The 16,358-nt window shown below is 39.4% G+C and overlaps 1 protein-coding gene across 4 annotated transcripts in view; it reads left to right on the top strand.

Moving 5' to 3' along the window:
• Positions 1–16,158, top strand: part of ube2e3 (ubiquitin-conjugating enzyme E2E 3 (UBC4/5 homolog, yeast)) — a 122,003-nt gene extending 105,845 nt beyond the window's left edge. For all 4 annotated transcript variants that reach the window (XM_048598763.1, XM_020524723.2, XM_020524709.2 and 1 more), the window contains exon 6: positions 15,527–16,158. In XM_048598763.1, coding sequence (XP_048454720.1) covers positions 15,527–15,624 — 98 coding nt within the window. In that variant the 3' untranslated portion in view covers positions 15,625–16,158. The remainder of the gene's footprint in view (positions 1–15,526) is intronic.
• Positions 16,159–16,358: the final 200 nt, after the last annotated feature.

Here is a 16,358-nt window from a genome sequence, read left to right as displayed (position 1 = left end):
TAGAAGTCGTGTCAATGAACAAGTCTTCCAGAATTGCATGCTTAAAGTCTTAAGGATATAGTTTCAAATCCCACAATGGCAGCTAGTGGAATTCTGATTCAATTAAATAAATCAGGAATTGGAAACTATGTTCAGTGACTCTGTTTACACTTTGATTATTGACTATATTTATGGCATTCATTTTGTGAAAATCCACTTGGTTCACTAGTGTCCTTTAGGGAAGGAAACCTGCCATCCAACTAATGGGTCTGGTATATGAATGACTCTACAGCAGCAGCCATGTAGTTGATTTTGAACTGCCCTCTGGAAATGGTTAGTGAAGATTCTTACATCAAAGGCAGTTGGGGAAACACAGCAAATGATGGCCTTGACAATGATGCCGACATCTTATCAAAGAATAAAGAAACCACCCACCTCCTGTTAATCCCCCACAAACGAATGCATTCCACAGTAGTTGTTGAACTCTTAACACCTTTCTCCTTCTGCCAAGCCTCACTTTCCCCTTGGTTCCTCAACACCGCCTTCTTAACCTCATGCTTCCCCAACTTCTCAACAAACATTATTTGCAACTCCCCTGTCATCTTCACCATCTATGTGTGTGTGTGTTTTAGTTTAATAAAACAGCATGCTTAAATAGTATGTTAATAATCGAGCATTTTGGAATTGAAAATGTAAGTAACAATAGAACTTGATCAAAATATAGTACATGCACTTCCACAACAAAATACAACAACAAACACCATTGTCATAAAATGCAGTTATTAACACGTGTATCAGGGGCTCTGTTAACGCTTATTGATTCTGTTGACTAACTACAAAACAGTGCCATGGCAAAAATGTGCAGGTCGTCTAAAGATGATACTGTAAAACATTTCCCGTTCATCAAAGAAAGGTATAAATGAACAGATACGTAAACTAAGATAAAAGGACTCTCAGGAAGCTAGAATGCTGAAATTGACCTGTCTGTACGATTAATTCATAGCTTGTGTGTGACTTGTAACAATGGCTACAATAGTGTTTGTGAATCTTCTGTAACATTACTCATGGTGAATTGTTTGATATTAACCATATTACCTGTAACAGTATTAAATCACCTCATCAGTTCTTTGACTTATGATGAACTTGTCAAATTTTATGTTTTTACGTTTTGATCTAACCCTTCTAACCCTTCTGAAAACGCCGTTGATCTTGATTCCCTGTATGCTATACCAAAGGAGATTAACTTGTCATTTATGAAACTTAGGTCTGAGTTTATGCATTCCATTGAGGCTGCATTACTATTATGACATTATTAGAAATGTTCATGTGTTTTTGAAATATTTTAGCTTTTCAGTTATGACAGACAGTGAATAAAACAACATTTTCTAATTGTATGCCTTTATAATAGAGGACTAGAACATAAAGCAATGTAGAGTTCTGGGCATTGCACCTGAACATATTCCTCATGTCTTGGACACAGCGCAGCACAGATTCACCAGAATGTTGGATCTGATGAAGGGTCTAGGCCCGAAACGTCAGCCTCTCTGCTCCTATGATGCTGCTTGGCCTGCTGTGTTCATCCAGCCCTGCACCTTGTTGTCTCGGATTCACCAGAATGTTACCTGGGCTCAAAATGTTAAAACTTAAGGAGAAGCAAGACAGGCTTGTATTTCCTTGAATATAGACCGTTAAAAGATGGTTTGATTTTAGGTCGTAAGGATTCTGGGATACATCAATTTGGAAGATAGCAAGAAATGTTTTCTGCTGCTGACTGTGCCTTGGAATGAGCGTTTCTTGACTTAAAGTTGGTGACGGGCCATTAAGGAGAGAAGTTAGGAAATATTTCTTTATGCAGAGGGTGGCAAAAGTGTGCAATTCCCACCCACAAAAAGCAGCAAATAGAAATAGCAGTTAGACTATTGATTTCAAAAATATTGATTTATGTTGTGAATCAATAAACTCATACCTACAGAGTCTGTAGGTAACAGTGATTAAAATGTTATACATTTCACGTTCTATTTGGAAGGGAGAAGTAGTTTTTGAACATTGAAGGTAGCTATTTGGTAACTGAAGTTATGAAGAACTGGTTAAAGTAAACTTTGAAGCTCGGACTGTAAAATTGCTGTGGGAGAGATTTAAGGAGCTATTTAATAACTCACAATGAAGATTTATCCCAGTGAGAAAGAAGGGTTCTATGAGAAGGATGTACTGTCTGTGGCTAAATAAGTGAGTTAAGGCAAGCAGTAAATTGAAAGAAACAATGTACTATTCTTCAGCAATTGGTCGTAGCTGATTGGTCAGACAAGCCTTAAGAACCAGCAAAGAATGACTAAAAGATAATGAAGATATAGAAAGCAGACTATGAAAGAAAGCTCACTAGTAACTTGAAAACTATACAAATAGAAAAAGAGTATTTTAAGCTGCTTTTGAAGAGTCATTGGACTCAAAATATTAACTCTGCTTTCTCTCCTTAGATGCTTCTCCAGCAATTTTTTTTTTATTTTTAAAGCTTGTATTGGTCTTCTAGATGGATAGAGAGAGAGAGAGAGAGAGAGAGAGAGAGAGAGAGAGAGAGCAAGAGTGATGAATTAATGATAGAAAACAAAAAGTGGCAGAGATTTTCAACAAGTATTGTAGGTCTGTCTTTGGAGTAGAAAACACAGAAGACTCGCTAAAAAATAGAGGTGATAGGAAGGGATGAACTCAAAGCAGTCACCATCACCAGGGAAATGATGCAAGGAAAGCTATGGGGCCTAAGGGTTGACAAATCCCTGGACTGGATAGCCTGCATTCCAGATTCTTAAAAGAAATGGTGGGACAGATAATAGAATCCTAGGTTATAATCTTACATAATTCTTCAGATTCTGGGAGGATCTCTGTGAATTGGAAAATCAGAAATGGAACACCACCTTTCAAAAAAGGAAGAAGGCAGGAAACTGGAAACTATGGGGCATTTCGCCGAACATCTGTCATAGGGAGGATTCTAGAATCCATTATTATGGCGGGATATTTACAAGCTCATGATGTGATCAGGAAAATCAACATGGTTGTGTGAAAAGCTAATTATAATTCACTAATTTATTTGAGTTTTGACAAACATCCATGATAGATAGAGAGGAATCGGTAGATGTGATGTACTGAATTTCAAAAAGGTATTTGATAAGGTGCCACATCAAACTTGCCATATACGTTAAAAGCACATGATGGTAACATAGCGTAGATAAAGGATTGGTTAACTAAAAGAAAGCAGAGAGTAGGGATAAATAGGTTTTGTATGTCATAAGCTGTAATGAGAAGTGTTGGATCAATAGTTTGGATAAGGGACTGAGTGCATGAAAGCTAAATTTGTCGATGATACAAGGATAGTCGGGGAAAGTATATTGTCAAGGGAAGGTAGCCAGTCTTCACAGGGATATAGTTAGATTAACTGGATAGAAATTTGGTAGCTACAGTATAGTGGGCATAATTGTAAACTTGTTGATTTTGGCACAAAGCATTGAGAAGCAGTATGCTATTTAAATGATAAGATATCGGAGACTTTTAATACGCTCCTGGGATGTGGTCATCACTGCCTGGTCAGAGAGATCTATGGGTTTCCTGAGACAAATCATATCAAATTGTTGCGTAGGTAGATACAGTAAGTCGTTAGGAAGGGAAATGAAATGTTGTAATTTGTTTCAAGGAGGAAGGCATATAAGTAACGAGGCTTTAATGCAAATGTGCAGGTTATTTGTGGGATGACATTTAGAGTACTGTATATGGTCTTAGACTCCTGGAAAAAAAAAAATTGCTTTTGAAGCAGTTCAGACAATGTTCACTCAACTTATACTCGGAATGAAAGGTTCATCTTATGAAGCAAGGTTGAGCAGGTAAGGCCTAAATTTTTTGGAGTTCAGGAGAATGAAAGGTGATCATGTTGAAACTGTTAAGACCTTGAAAGGACTGGATAGGTTCAATACTTGACCGATGTTTTATTTTTGGGGGGTGAGATGAAGGCTCGGGGACATTGTCTAAAAGGGAAGCCTCTTAACTTTAAATTGAGTTGAAGAGAATTATTTTCATTAGAATTCGTTATAGTGTGGAATTCTAGTGTGGACACTAGATCTTTAAATTTAGTCAAGGCTGAGTTGGATAGATTTTTGACAGGCAAGTGTATTGAGAATTTTGGGGCCTAGACAGAAGAGTAGACCGAAGATGACAACTGGATCAGCCATGATTTTGAATGGTGGAACAGGCCTGAGGGGTCAAATGGGCTACCCCTGCTCCTGAATCCAGTGATTGATAAAAATGTTTGTGAGCAAATGTCTTGTAGGATTTGTAGCTATGAACTCCTTCAAACAGCTTCAAGAAGCAGAATAACTTGTTGCTCAGACAAAAATAACTATGTCATTATGTAGAATTATGTGCATAAACAGAATAAACTGAAGCATGCTTCAGTTTTTCACAACATGTTGCAAAAATCTGAACTGTGAAATTCTTTCAACACACTGGCAAAAAGTCTGTGGCTGCGAGGGAAGTTGGAACTTTCAAGGTTGCAATTGATTTCTGAAGGGTAAGGGTCCACATAACATGGAGCAGATTCAAGGGGCTGAGTGGTCTTCTGTTCCAAAATACTAAGTTCAAGACACTGTGTATCCTTCTCTACTCTAATGCATTTAATAAAATTAGGACTAAAAGTAGTTGGATTCCTAAGTAGCCAATGTAATACTCTTTAATAAAGAAAGGGCAGAAGGACAAACTGTTGATTAAGAATTGACCAACTTGTTTAATCTCAGTTCTTGACAATCATTTTGGAGTGAATTGAGTTAGCTGGTGGATACTTGTCAAAAATGTTGTACTTGACAAATTTAAGATTTTTAAAGAATGTCAGTTTGTTAATGGGAATGTTTTGACATTTTCTTTTATTCATTCATGGAACGTGGCCAGTATTTTCTTGCCAGTCCTTAGTTTCTGTTGAGAAGGCCATGGTGATCTGCTGCAGTCCACATGAGGTAGGTTGACCCACAATGCCATTAGGGAGGCAATTCCAGGATTTTGATCCAGCAACGGTGAAGGAATACTGATATATTTCCAAGGCAGAATGGTGAGTGGCTCGGAGGAGAACTTGCAGATGGTGATGTTCCCATGTGTCTGCTGCCCTTGCCCTTTCACATGGAAGGGGTCGTCGTTTTGGAAGGTGCTGTCTAAGGATCTTGTAGATAGTACACACTACTGCTACTGAGTGTCGATGGTGGAGGAAGTGGATGCTTGTGGATGTGATCCAAGTCAAGTGGGCTGCTTTGTCCTGTATGGTGTGAAGCTTCTTCAGTGTTTTTGGAGCTGCACCCGTCCAGGCGAATGGGGAATATTCCATCACCCTCCTAACTTGTGTCTTGTAGAAGGTGGACAGGCTCTGGGGAGTCAGGAGATGAGTTACTCACCACAGTATTCCTGGCCTCTGACTTGTTCTTGTAGCCATTATGTTACTGTGGTGAGTGTAGCGTTTCTGGTCAATGAAAACCCCCGGGATATTGACAGTAGGGAATTCAGTAATGGACATGCCATTAAAAATCAAAGGGTGGTGAAGATTGTCTCCTGTTGAAGGTAGTCATTGCATAGCGTTTGTGTGGTGCAAATGTTATTTGTCAGTCCAAGTCTGGATATTGTCCAGATCTTGTTGCATTTGAACGTGGACTGTTTCATGGTCAGTGGAGTCGCAAACGGTGCTGAACATTGTACAATCATTGATAAATGTCCCCACTCTTGACCTTACAGTGAAAGGAAAATCATTGAAACAGCTGAAGATGGTTGGGCCTCGGACACTACTCTGAGGAACTCCTACAGTTTCTGAGCTGAGATGACTGACCAACAACCACATATGTCTCTAATTAGTTGCAAGTTTATCCATTATTTCCAGTTTAGCTAGGGCTCTTTGCCACATTCAGTTGAATGCGGTCTTGATGTCAAGGGCTGTCACTGTCACTGCTATTGTGGAATTCAGCACTTTTTTGTCCTTGTTTGAGCCTCGGCTGTAATGAGATCAGGAGCTGAGTGGGCCTGGTGGAACCCAAAACTGGGTGTCACTGAGCATGTTATTGCTGAGCAGATGCTGCTTGATAACATCTTTCATCACTTTACTGATGATTGAGAGTAGACTGATGCAGAGGTAATTGGCCATATTGGATTTGTTCTGATTTATGTGTACAGGACATAGCTGTGCAATTTTCCACATTGTCAGGTAGGTGCTGTAACTGTACTAGAAAAGCTTGGCTAGGGGAGTGGCAAATTCTGGAGCACGAGTCTTTAGTACTATTGCTGGATTGTTGTCAGGCCTCATAGCCTTTGCAGTATCCAGTGCTTCCAACTATTTCTCGAATTGGCTGAAGACTGCTATCTGTAATGCTGGGGAACACAGGAGGAGGCCAAGCTGGATCACTTGGTATTTCTGGCAGAAGATTGCTGTGAATACTTCAGCCTTATTTTTTGCACTGATGTGTTGGGCTCTTCCATCATTGAGGATGGGGATATTGTGGATCCTACTGATCAATACATTGTTTAATTATCTGCCACCATTCACGGTGTGGCAGGATTGCTGAGGTTAGATCTGATCTGTTGGTTGTGGGATCGCTTAGCTCTGTCTATCACTTGCTGCTTATGCTGTTTGGCGTGCAAGTAGTCCTGAGTGGTAGCTTCACCAGGTTGACACCTCATTTTCAGGTTTGCCTGGATCTGCTCCTGGCATGCCCTCCTGCATTCTTAATTGAACGAGGGTTGATGCCCTGGCTTGATGGTAATGGTGGAGTGGGGGATATACCAGGCAATGAGGTTGCAAATTGTGCTGGACAATTCAGATGCTGTTGATGGCCCACAGAGCCTCATGGATGCTCAGTACCGAGTTGCTGGATCTGTTTGAAGTTTGTTTTGTTTACTATGATGATTGTGCCACACACCATGATGGAGGATATTCTCAGTATGAAGGTGGACCTTTGTCTCCACAAGGACTGTGTGGATGTCACTCTTACTGATACTGTCACGGGCAGGTACATCTGCAGCTGGCAGATTGGTAAGGATGAGTCAATGTTAAGGACTTGGAGAGCAATTCCCTTCCAACTATATACCGCTATGCTGCCACCTCTGCTGGTTCTGTCCTGCTGGTGGGACAGGATGTATCTAGGGATGGTGATGGTGCTGTCTGGGACATTGTCAGGTATGATTCCATGAGTATGACTATGTCAGGCTATTGCTTGACTAATCCGCGAGACAGCTCTCCCAATTTTGGCACAAACCCCCAGATGTGGGTCAGGAAGACTTTGTGGGGTTGACAGGGCTGTTTCTGCTCACGTCTTTGCTGGTGTCAAAGTCCATTGCCAGGTGGCCCATCTCATTTTTTGTTGAGACTTCGTAGCAATTGATAAAACTGAGCTGCTTGCTAGGCCATTTCAAAGGGTAACTGAGAGTCAACCACATTGCTGTGAGTCTGGAGTCATATGCAGGCCAGACCAGGTGAGGAGTAAAGATTTCCTTCCTTTAAGGACATTAATTAGCCAGGTGGGTTTTTCCAACCATCAATAAAGGTTTTGTGGTCATCAGTAGATTCTTAATTCCAAATATTTTTTACAAAATTCAAATTCTGTCATCTGCCTTGGCAGGATGCGAGCCCAAGTGCCCAGGTTTAGCTCAGTTTTTTGATTAATAGTCTAGCAATAACACTATTAGGCCATTGCCTATTTATTTTAGGAAGAATGGCCATCCTTGTTCTCAATTTTCTCCCTGGCCTCACCTTATCCTGTCTCTCTGATCTGCAAACCTCAAATTATCCTGCCTGCACCAGCCTGCCCTCTTCTGCCTCCCTAACTTTAAACATTGCACTACTGGTTGACATGCCTTCAGCTGCTAAAGTCCTTAACACTTCCTTCCCTAAACATCTGTTTCTACCTTTTCTCCTTTAAGACACTCCTTGATCTTCCTCTGTGACCAAAACTTCAGTCATTTTGATTTCCTATTTCGTTGAGTTCAGTTTTGTTTGATATTGCTCCTGTTGTGCATTTTGGAGCATTTTATGATGATAAATGTATTATGTAAGTGGACATTCTTAATGTTGGAGTATTGGATGTTTGACTCCATGGAACTATTGTGGATCAGCTCATCATATTTTTATTGTAAATCAAATTTTCCTTTTGAAGCAGAGGAAGACCAGGGACTGACTGGAGAAAGTGCAACTATGCTAATCAATTTGGATTGTTCTCCAAAGAATCAGCCTGAACCAGAAGATTACCTTTTTGTGCTCAATGTATCAATGTTTCTATATTAACCATGCGCTGTTATGTTAGAAAAATGAATGTTTTGTTAAAACTTTCTTGTCGTCTTATGTTAGCAAACCCCCATTTCAATGCATTCAAATTCAAGGTTTCTAAATAATTGTAGTTACTGGTGATGTAAAACAATATGAATTAGAAACCTAATACGGTAACAAAATCATCATGATTTTGTTTTAACTTGTATAAAGTATTGTTGGCTTTGGTTTGATGTTCTGATTCCACTTTTATCATTAATGCGAATTTAAATGTTGGCTTTGCTGTTGTCAGTTTCTGTCAAGGGACAGTATTTTGTCGTGGTGGCTGCAGAAGCAAGTTAGAATAGAATAGCCTTTATTGTCACGTATACGCAATGAGTGTAGTGAAAAGTTTGTGTCGACTTGGGTACAAAAGTACCTCGACACAACTTCTTTTGTTCAAGTTTTGTTACAGAAATGAAATGTCCAGCGTGGCAGAAGGGTTCAGCACTTAGCTTCCTTCTGGAGTGTCCAACTCCGTTGCAAAATCTTGGAAGTTAACTGGCTGCAGTGCCTTTTTGAGGGCCTTTAGGCCTGAAACGTCAGCCTTCCTGCTCCTCTGATGCTGCTTGGCCTGCTGTGTTCATCCAGCTCTACACCTTGTTATCTCAGATTCTCCAGCATCTGCAGTTCCTACTATCTCTGATTGATTTTAGAGCTCCTGCTAATAGACAGTCTAATACTTACTTGAATGAAAAAAGTTGGATATTGCTTTTTCTACCTAATTAGTTAATTACCAGGTTGTGACGTGCTTTGGGAGGCCTGAGGACATTAAAAGTGTCAAATTCAAGTTTTCTTTCCCAATTTGTTCTCCATTTTTTATTCATTTATGGGATGAGGGTGCCACTAGGCCAGTATTCATTGCCCATCCCTTAATTGCCCAGAAGGTGTTAAAAGTAAGGGTCTGGAGCCACATGTAGGCCAGACTAGGTAAGAAAGGCAGCTGCCTTCCTTAAAGGACTTTAGTCAAACAGGTGGATTTTTCTGTCAAACGGCAATGGATTCATGGCCATTATCAGACTCTGAATTCCAGGTTTTTATTGAATTCATATTCTATCATCTGCCAAATCAGGATTTGAACCTAGGTTCCCAGAACATTACCTGGGTCTCTGGACTAACAGTTGGATATTAACACGACTAGGCCTTCACCTGCCCTGTGATGTGATTAGGGTTAATTTATTGCTGATTGCTTTAGTTTTTCACTTCTGCTTCGTCTCTCAAATACGCCACAATATTCTTTCTGCAGAACACTCTGGTGTTGTTTGTGGAAACACTTGCAATTTACCATAGTGTTTCAACTGGTTTAATATAACCAGGGCTTCGCCTCATGTCTTGGACAGCTTTGTTAAACTGCTCAAACGTTCTGTTGGGAAATTCAAGTTTTAATTTTCAGGGTTGCAGTTCCCTCAGAGTCTATAATCTGCAAAACGCCATTCTGTTTAGACTTTATTTATTACCATTTATCCTCTGATATTTTCACACCATTAATTTCACCTAACACAGCTGTTTCTTTTCCAATAGTTTTATTAGTTTTGCTTTTTTTATCCAATTTCAAACTTGGCTTCTCATGCCACGCTCCTCCAAGAATATAAGCCTTGCATGCTGGCTATCTTGCCTCCAAACCAAGCCATGAGTTGACTGAAAGTCTGCTTCCCTTCAATATGGTCAGCACAAAGTGCTAATTACCACTCTCAGTCTTGTTTTTCAAATGGGTGCATAATTTCCACTATAAGTCTTCAAATGTACTGTACTCTGTAATTCGTTCAAAACTGGACTGCAACTTTTCATGACCCAGTGAAACAACTATGCTGTTTCTGTATTCCTACATCCATGATAGCTCACTTTGACAATACACATTGCAACTTCTCTATCATATAAAGAAAACAAAATACACACATGATATCAGCTTGATCTGCTACTTGTCCCAAACTCTGAATGTAATTCTTCTCACCCCACGCAAGTATTAATTAGAGAACTATGCCTGTCCAATTACATCACAAACTGATCACCTGAGAATTTTTTTTGGCATTGTTCTTCGATAGTTTTTTTAAGTTTGCTTCCTTAAAGCATGGTAGTGCTACACTTCAGCCAACCTTTTGATGGGCACACAATTAAGAATAATTGAGCAGACAGTAGCCATGTTCCATGAGCTTTTCTTCAATACCAACTAATGGAAGTGTTGTCTTGAACCAAAGCTGTTTGTCGTAAAAAGAAAACTGGATCTACTCGTTAAATCAGGCAGTATCAGTGGAGACAGAAACAGTTCATGATCTGGTCAGTGATATTTTGCAAAAACTGATGAAAGTTTATTGACTCAAACACTAACTCTTTCTGGCATACATATTATTTTGTTTGTATTGATATGTTTGTAGGCACCCTGTTTTTGACTGTAATTTAGGTTAAGGTTTTACTCCTCCAGATTGTTCTTTTAATGAGTGATCGAGAATTTCTGTATTGTGACTATCAGACTAAGAACATGGAGTTTCATTTTTTTCTCTCAATATTTAACTTAGCTTAGTTCAGTCATTTCCTAAACTGCTGTGGTAATTCATACATCCCAACAAGCGCAGGAAAATTGTTTTTAAAATTGAGGAGGTTTCCATTCACACAGGGATCACAAGCCAGCATTTCCGGAATGTCTGCCTTAAATTTTGCAGGCTTAACCCTTTCCAATTGTTGCATGATTTCAGTTCTCAGATTTATCACTAAACTGTGAAGGTTATTTCATGCTGGCATCAGTGGGCAAATTGGATTACAGTACCTGTTTTGACAGGACTGATCCATTTCTGGTGTGCCTGATTTTATGGCAACTGAACTCCACACATGTCCACTTGAAATGCCAACAGGTTTAAGTTATGATCTGTGTAGTCAACAGAAATCCAAGATATAGTTGCTCAATGACTTTCCGACAAGAAGACCAATTCTTGTCAATGGTATCTGTTTTACTTACACATAACATCTACTTCCGTATCTTAAGTTTCTCAGTCATTATGTAATCCTAGAAGTACTGTGCTCTGTTCATATCTGTTCAACTGCATCCCAAATAAGGAAGCTGTAAATTTTTGTTTGTGGCTTCCTCGCCTAATCAAATATTATAATTGTAATCAGAAGTTTTGTATTTAAAGCTATATTCTGGAGTTAACCGCTTGTGATGGTTAAATATCCTTACACCTTTGAGTTTATAGCCATATGTAAATATGCTTTTCGTAGATTCAAATGTTAACCATTTGTGATTGCAGCTTTTACAAAATTGCCTTTTAGCTTCAAGGGACAGCACATAAACTAACATAGCATTCATTCACTAACAACATTGCTTATATTGTCCATTTGCTTTGAAATTTTGCGTGTGTTCATGCCATGAAATCTATATTTCATTGTATATTTATATGAAATAGGGCGTAAAAGTTCAAGATATTTACACTGAGCACTTTGAACCGCCCCTAGATATTTGCACAAACTTGCAGCTAAATCATTATTAATTTGCACTTGAGTAGAAATAACCTGCCAGTAAGGTATATTAGTAACGAAATGACAGCTTGAATTTATGCACAATAATGTCTTAAGTTCCATGCATCAGACTGGAATTTGCTCTATGCTATTGTCATTCATTGAACTTCCTTTGAATATGTACAAAATTGAATGCAGCAGTTCTAGGTCAGGTGAGAGGAAAATGCATGCTACCTAATTCAGATCTTGAGTTGACTGTTAATGAACAGTTTTTTTTTGGGCGGGACACGCAAGGGCCACGAATATTGTGCTGACAATTTTCTTAAAGGCATATCAGAAGAATGAATTGTTTAGCAGGCAGACAGGTTTTTGTTACATTTGCTTATTGGAATCCTACAGTTACATTTTCTGGAACTCGACTGCACTCTCCAAAAAAAAAGTGTTCTGATGTAGATTGTATTGAGGAAGGATCAAAGAAAGATCAACTACAGATGCCAGCATTGAATTGATAAATCAATAACTTTCTTACTTTGCAACGTGAATGCATAATCAAATAAAAAGAGAAAACCAAGGCACAGAAGTATGTTTTTCAGTTAGCTAATGTATTTTAAAGTCAAAAATACACCTGGATTGTAATGCTCTTTATGTAGAAAAAATGGTAATTGACCAGAATTTGGGTGCTGCAATGACAGCAAAGACCATTTCTATTCACTATTATTCTACAAAAATAACAGCTTCTAGCATCTGTGCATGCACCGTAAAGCAGGAGATCTCACAATTATGTCAATGAAACACTTCCTTCACAGGATATGCTGTTGTAGTCATTGCCCACACAACCTGCACACAATCACTGACCTGGCATGAACTTTCCACCCACTATTTTAGTTATCATAATCCATGAAAATATTAAACCTTATTTAATCAGGAGCAACTGAGTTTTTTTTTAATGGTATAATAAATCAAAATTACTATTGTATGACTTCTTTGATCCTGAACAATTTATTTTACAGATATGACTAATTTCTCCAAGAAAACTTAAAAATTATTATTAAAGTAAAAGCAATTAATTTTTTATTTAAAATGTATGATTTTTACTTCTCACCTAGTCCCGTGTCAGTGCCACAATCTTTATTTGACATTCTGTACAGTGATTAAAAATGTGAAAATTTACAACAAGACGGAGATTGTATAAGCTTCTGTGAAATCGCGGTGGGTGACTTTCTTAGTGTTAATAGCCAATACAATCGCTTCACTGCTGACCGCAACATCATATTAAATGGATGGTTGAAGATGATAGTATGAAACCTCGAAGACTGCGCAAGCACTTAAACATTGCTAAAAAGAGAGACGAAATCGAAGCTAGCCAAATTTCCATGCTGCCCACGGGTCCAACCAACCAGCATCTTTTTCTCTTGTGTCTTGAATTGATAGCCCCCTTCCATGTTTCCTCTGCGTGGGTTTCCTCCCATAACCAAAGATGTGCAGGCTAGGTGGATTGGCTATGCTAAATTGCCCATAGTGTTTGGGAATGTGTAGATTAGGTGGGTTATAGGTGGATGGGTCTGGGTGGGGTGCTTCGAGGGCTGGTGTGGACTTGTTGGGCCGAAAGGCCTGTTTCCACATTGTAGGGATTCTATGATCTATGGATTCTGTGATCTATGTTAGTTTCTTGCAATTCACTGGAGAAGGGAGACTGCAAAAATATCCCCCAACCATAATGATGGAATAGCCCAGGACATCAGTCCAAAAGGTAAGGCTGAAGCGTTTGCAACAATCTTCAGCCAGAAGTGCTGAGTGAATCCATCTCAGCCAATTTCAGTGGTTCCCAGCACCATAGTTGCCAGTCTTCAATTTCAATTCTATCCACATAATGTCACAAATGATTGGAGGGACTGGATACTGCAAAGGCCATAGGCCCTGACAACATTCCAGCAAAAGTGCTGAAGACTTGTGTTGCAGAACTTGCTGTGCCCATAGCCAAGTTGTTCCAGTACAGCAACTACACACTGGCATTTACCCAAAATTGCTCAGGTATTCCTGGATACAAAAAGCATGACAAATCCAACCTGGCGAACTACTGCCCCATCAGTCTACTCTCAATCATCAAAAAAGTGAGAGAAGTATCATGAACAGTGCTATGAAGCAGCACCTGCTTAACAAAAACTTTCTCACTGACACCCAGTTTGGGTTCTGCCAGGGCCATTCATCAAACTTTATTTTAGCCTTGGTTCAAGCATGAACAGAAGCACTGAATTCCAGAGGTATTGTGAGAGAGATAGCCCTTGATATCAAGGCAGTGTTTGACAGAGTGTGGCATTAAGGACACCTAGCAAAAATGGAATTGATAGGAATTGCACGGGGGGTGGGGGGGTGGGGGCGCTAGTACTCCCTGTTGATTGGAGTCATACCTTGCACAGAGGAAAATGGTTGTAGTTATTGGAGGTCAATCATCTCCGCTCCAAGACATCTCTACAAGCGTTCCTCATGGTCATGTCCGAGGCCAAACCATCTTCAGCTGCTTCATCAGTGATCTTCCATCCAAGGTACAGCCCAGAAGTGGGGATGTACAATCATTGGCAAACCATGTTCAGCACCATTTGCAACTCCACTGATACTGAAGCAGTCCATGTTCAAATGCAACAAGATCATGACAATATCAAGGCTTCAGCTGAAAAATGACAAGTAACATTCATGCCACATATAAATGCCAAGCAATGACTATCTCCAGTAAGAGACAATTTAACCACTGTCAATTGTATTACCATCGCTGAATTCCACGACTTCCTAGGGGTTATCATTGACTAGAAACTGAACTGGGCTAGCCATATAAATACAGTTGCTGCAAGAGCAGGTCAGAGGCTAGGAATACTGCAGTGAGTACCTCCCCTTCTGACTCCCCAAAGCTCATCAATGATCTGCAAGGTGCAAGTCAGGAGTGTAATGGAATACTCTCCACTTGGCTGGATGGGTGCCACTCCAACAATACTTCAAGTTTGACACCATCCAGGATAAAGCGGCGGTTTGGCACCACGTCCAGAAGTATCCACTCCCTCCACTGCTGACGCTCAGTAGCAGCAATGTGTACCATCTACAAGATGCACTGTGGAAATTTGCCAAAGATCCTTAGACAGCACTTCCTAAACCATGATCATGTCCATCTGCAAGGACAGAGCAGCATAACATAAATATACATGGGAACACCACCACCTGCAAGTTCCTCTCCAAGACCCTCACCATCCTGACCTGAAAATGTGTCAGTGGTCCTTTGCGGTCAGTCAGAATCTTGGATTCCCTCCCTAACAGCCTAACTTGAACCACTGCAGTCCACGTGCTGTAAGAAGGCAGCTCACCACCACCTTAAGGGCAACTAGAGACAGGCAGCAGATGCTGGCTGACCAGCCAGCAATGCCCAAATCCCACAAGTTTTTTTTTTTTAAAAACTCACTTTGTCTCTTTTAAAAGTAATGTTTAAATATAAAACCTATTTTCTCTTGTCAGTTTTCTAGTCATTCCTATTTGTAAATACTGCCACAGTTTAAGTTTGACAGAATGTTATGTTACTCTTTCCTTTACAAAATTGACATTTTAGGAAGACTCTTGTTTGTAGTAACAACTTTGCTTTAGGCATGCGTTGAAAAACATTTTAATGATACTGTTAAAGTGGTGTGCACAAATGTGGTAAATGGAAGAATACTGCAAAGTTTGGGGAACTGCTGAATAAATGAATAATAAAGCATCTTTAAATTTTTTCAGCTTTGGTTTATTAATTAAATTCTTTCTGTTTCACAGCGGATCCTTTAGTTGGGAGCATAGCAACCCAATATTTGACCAACAGAGCAGAACATGACAGGATAGCCAGACAGTGGACCAAGAGATATGCTACATAAATTGCATCACTTCCTGTGTTGTGAAAAGGAGCAGGAGGCATTATTTACAATGTGCAACAATTCTTTATAGCCTTTACAATACGGACTTCTGTGTATATGTTATACTGATTCTAATCTCTGCTTTTATCTTTGAAGATTGGGAAAGGCCCTGTAAAAGGTAAAAGCTATCGAAGTAGATCTTTGTAGCAGTAGATTAGTTATGTTTAAATGCCTACTTGCAAGTCTGCTTCTTTGGGATATCAAAATGTATTTTGTGATGTAATAAGGAAAATGTTCCTCAAGTCAACCAAATATTATGGTGCATTTTAGCCTAATCCATTATCTGTATGAAATCTATGATAGCTGTAGATTATTAGAATTTTGGCATTCGTATTAAACCCAGTTCCATTTCTGATCATGTGGTACATGCTGTTGTGAATCCGTTTTACCTTTTTGTCAATTTGTAATGAAGAGATTTCATTTAAACCTTTGTAGCTCTAAATAATGAGCATATGATGTATCATCTCAAAACACAATAAACTGTTTCCGAGGTTATTTATTTATTTTACATTTGGTGTGTTATTTAATGGGAAGAGTAGTTTTACTGAGTCATATGGTTGGATGTTGTTTGCGTATGTTGCTGGCCTCTGCAACTTTACAATATCGTTGGGTAACAAAAAGACCTGGCATAGAATAATGGTCAAAAATGACTATTGGGTGAAAAGTTAAGGTTTGATGCTAAGTCATTAAATGTC

The sequence above is a fragment of the Rhincodon typus genome, chromosome 7 (genome assembly GCF_021869965.1).
Source record: "Rhincodon typus isolate 14 chromosome 7, sRhiTyp1.1, whole genome shotgun sequence".
NCBI classification, from domain to species: Eukaryota; Metazoa; Chordata; class Chondrichthyes; order Orectolobiformes; family Rhincodontidae; genus Rhincodon; species Rhincodon typus.
The sequence above is the reverse complement of the archived record's forward strand: the minus strand, read 5'-3'. Positions and strand labels throughout refer to the sequence as shown.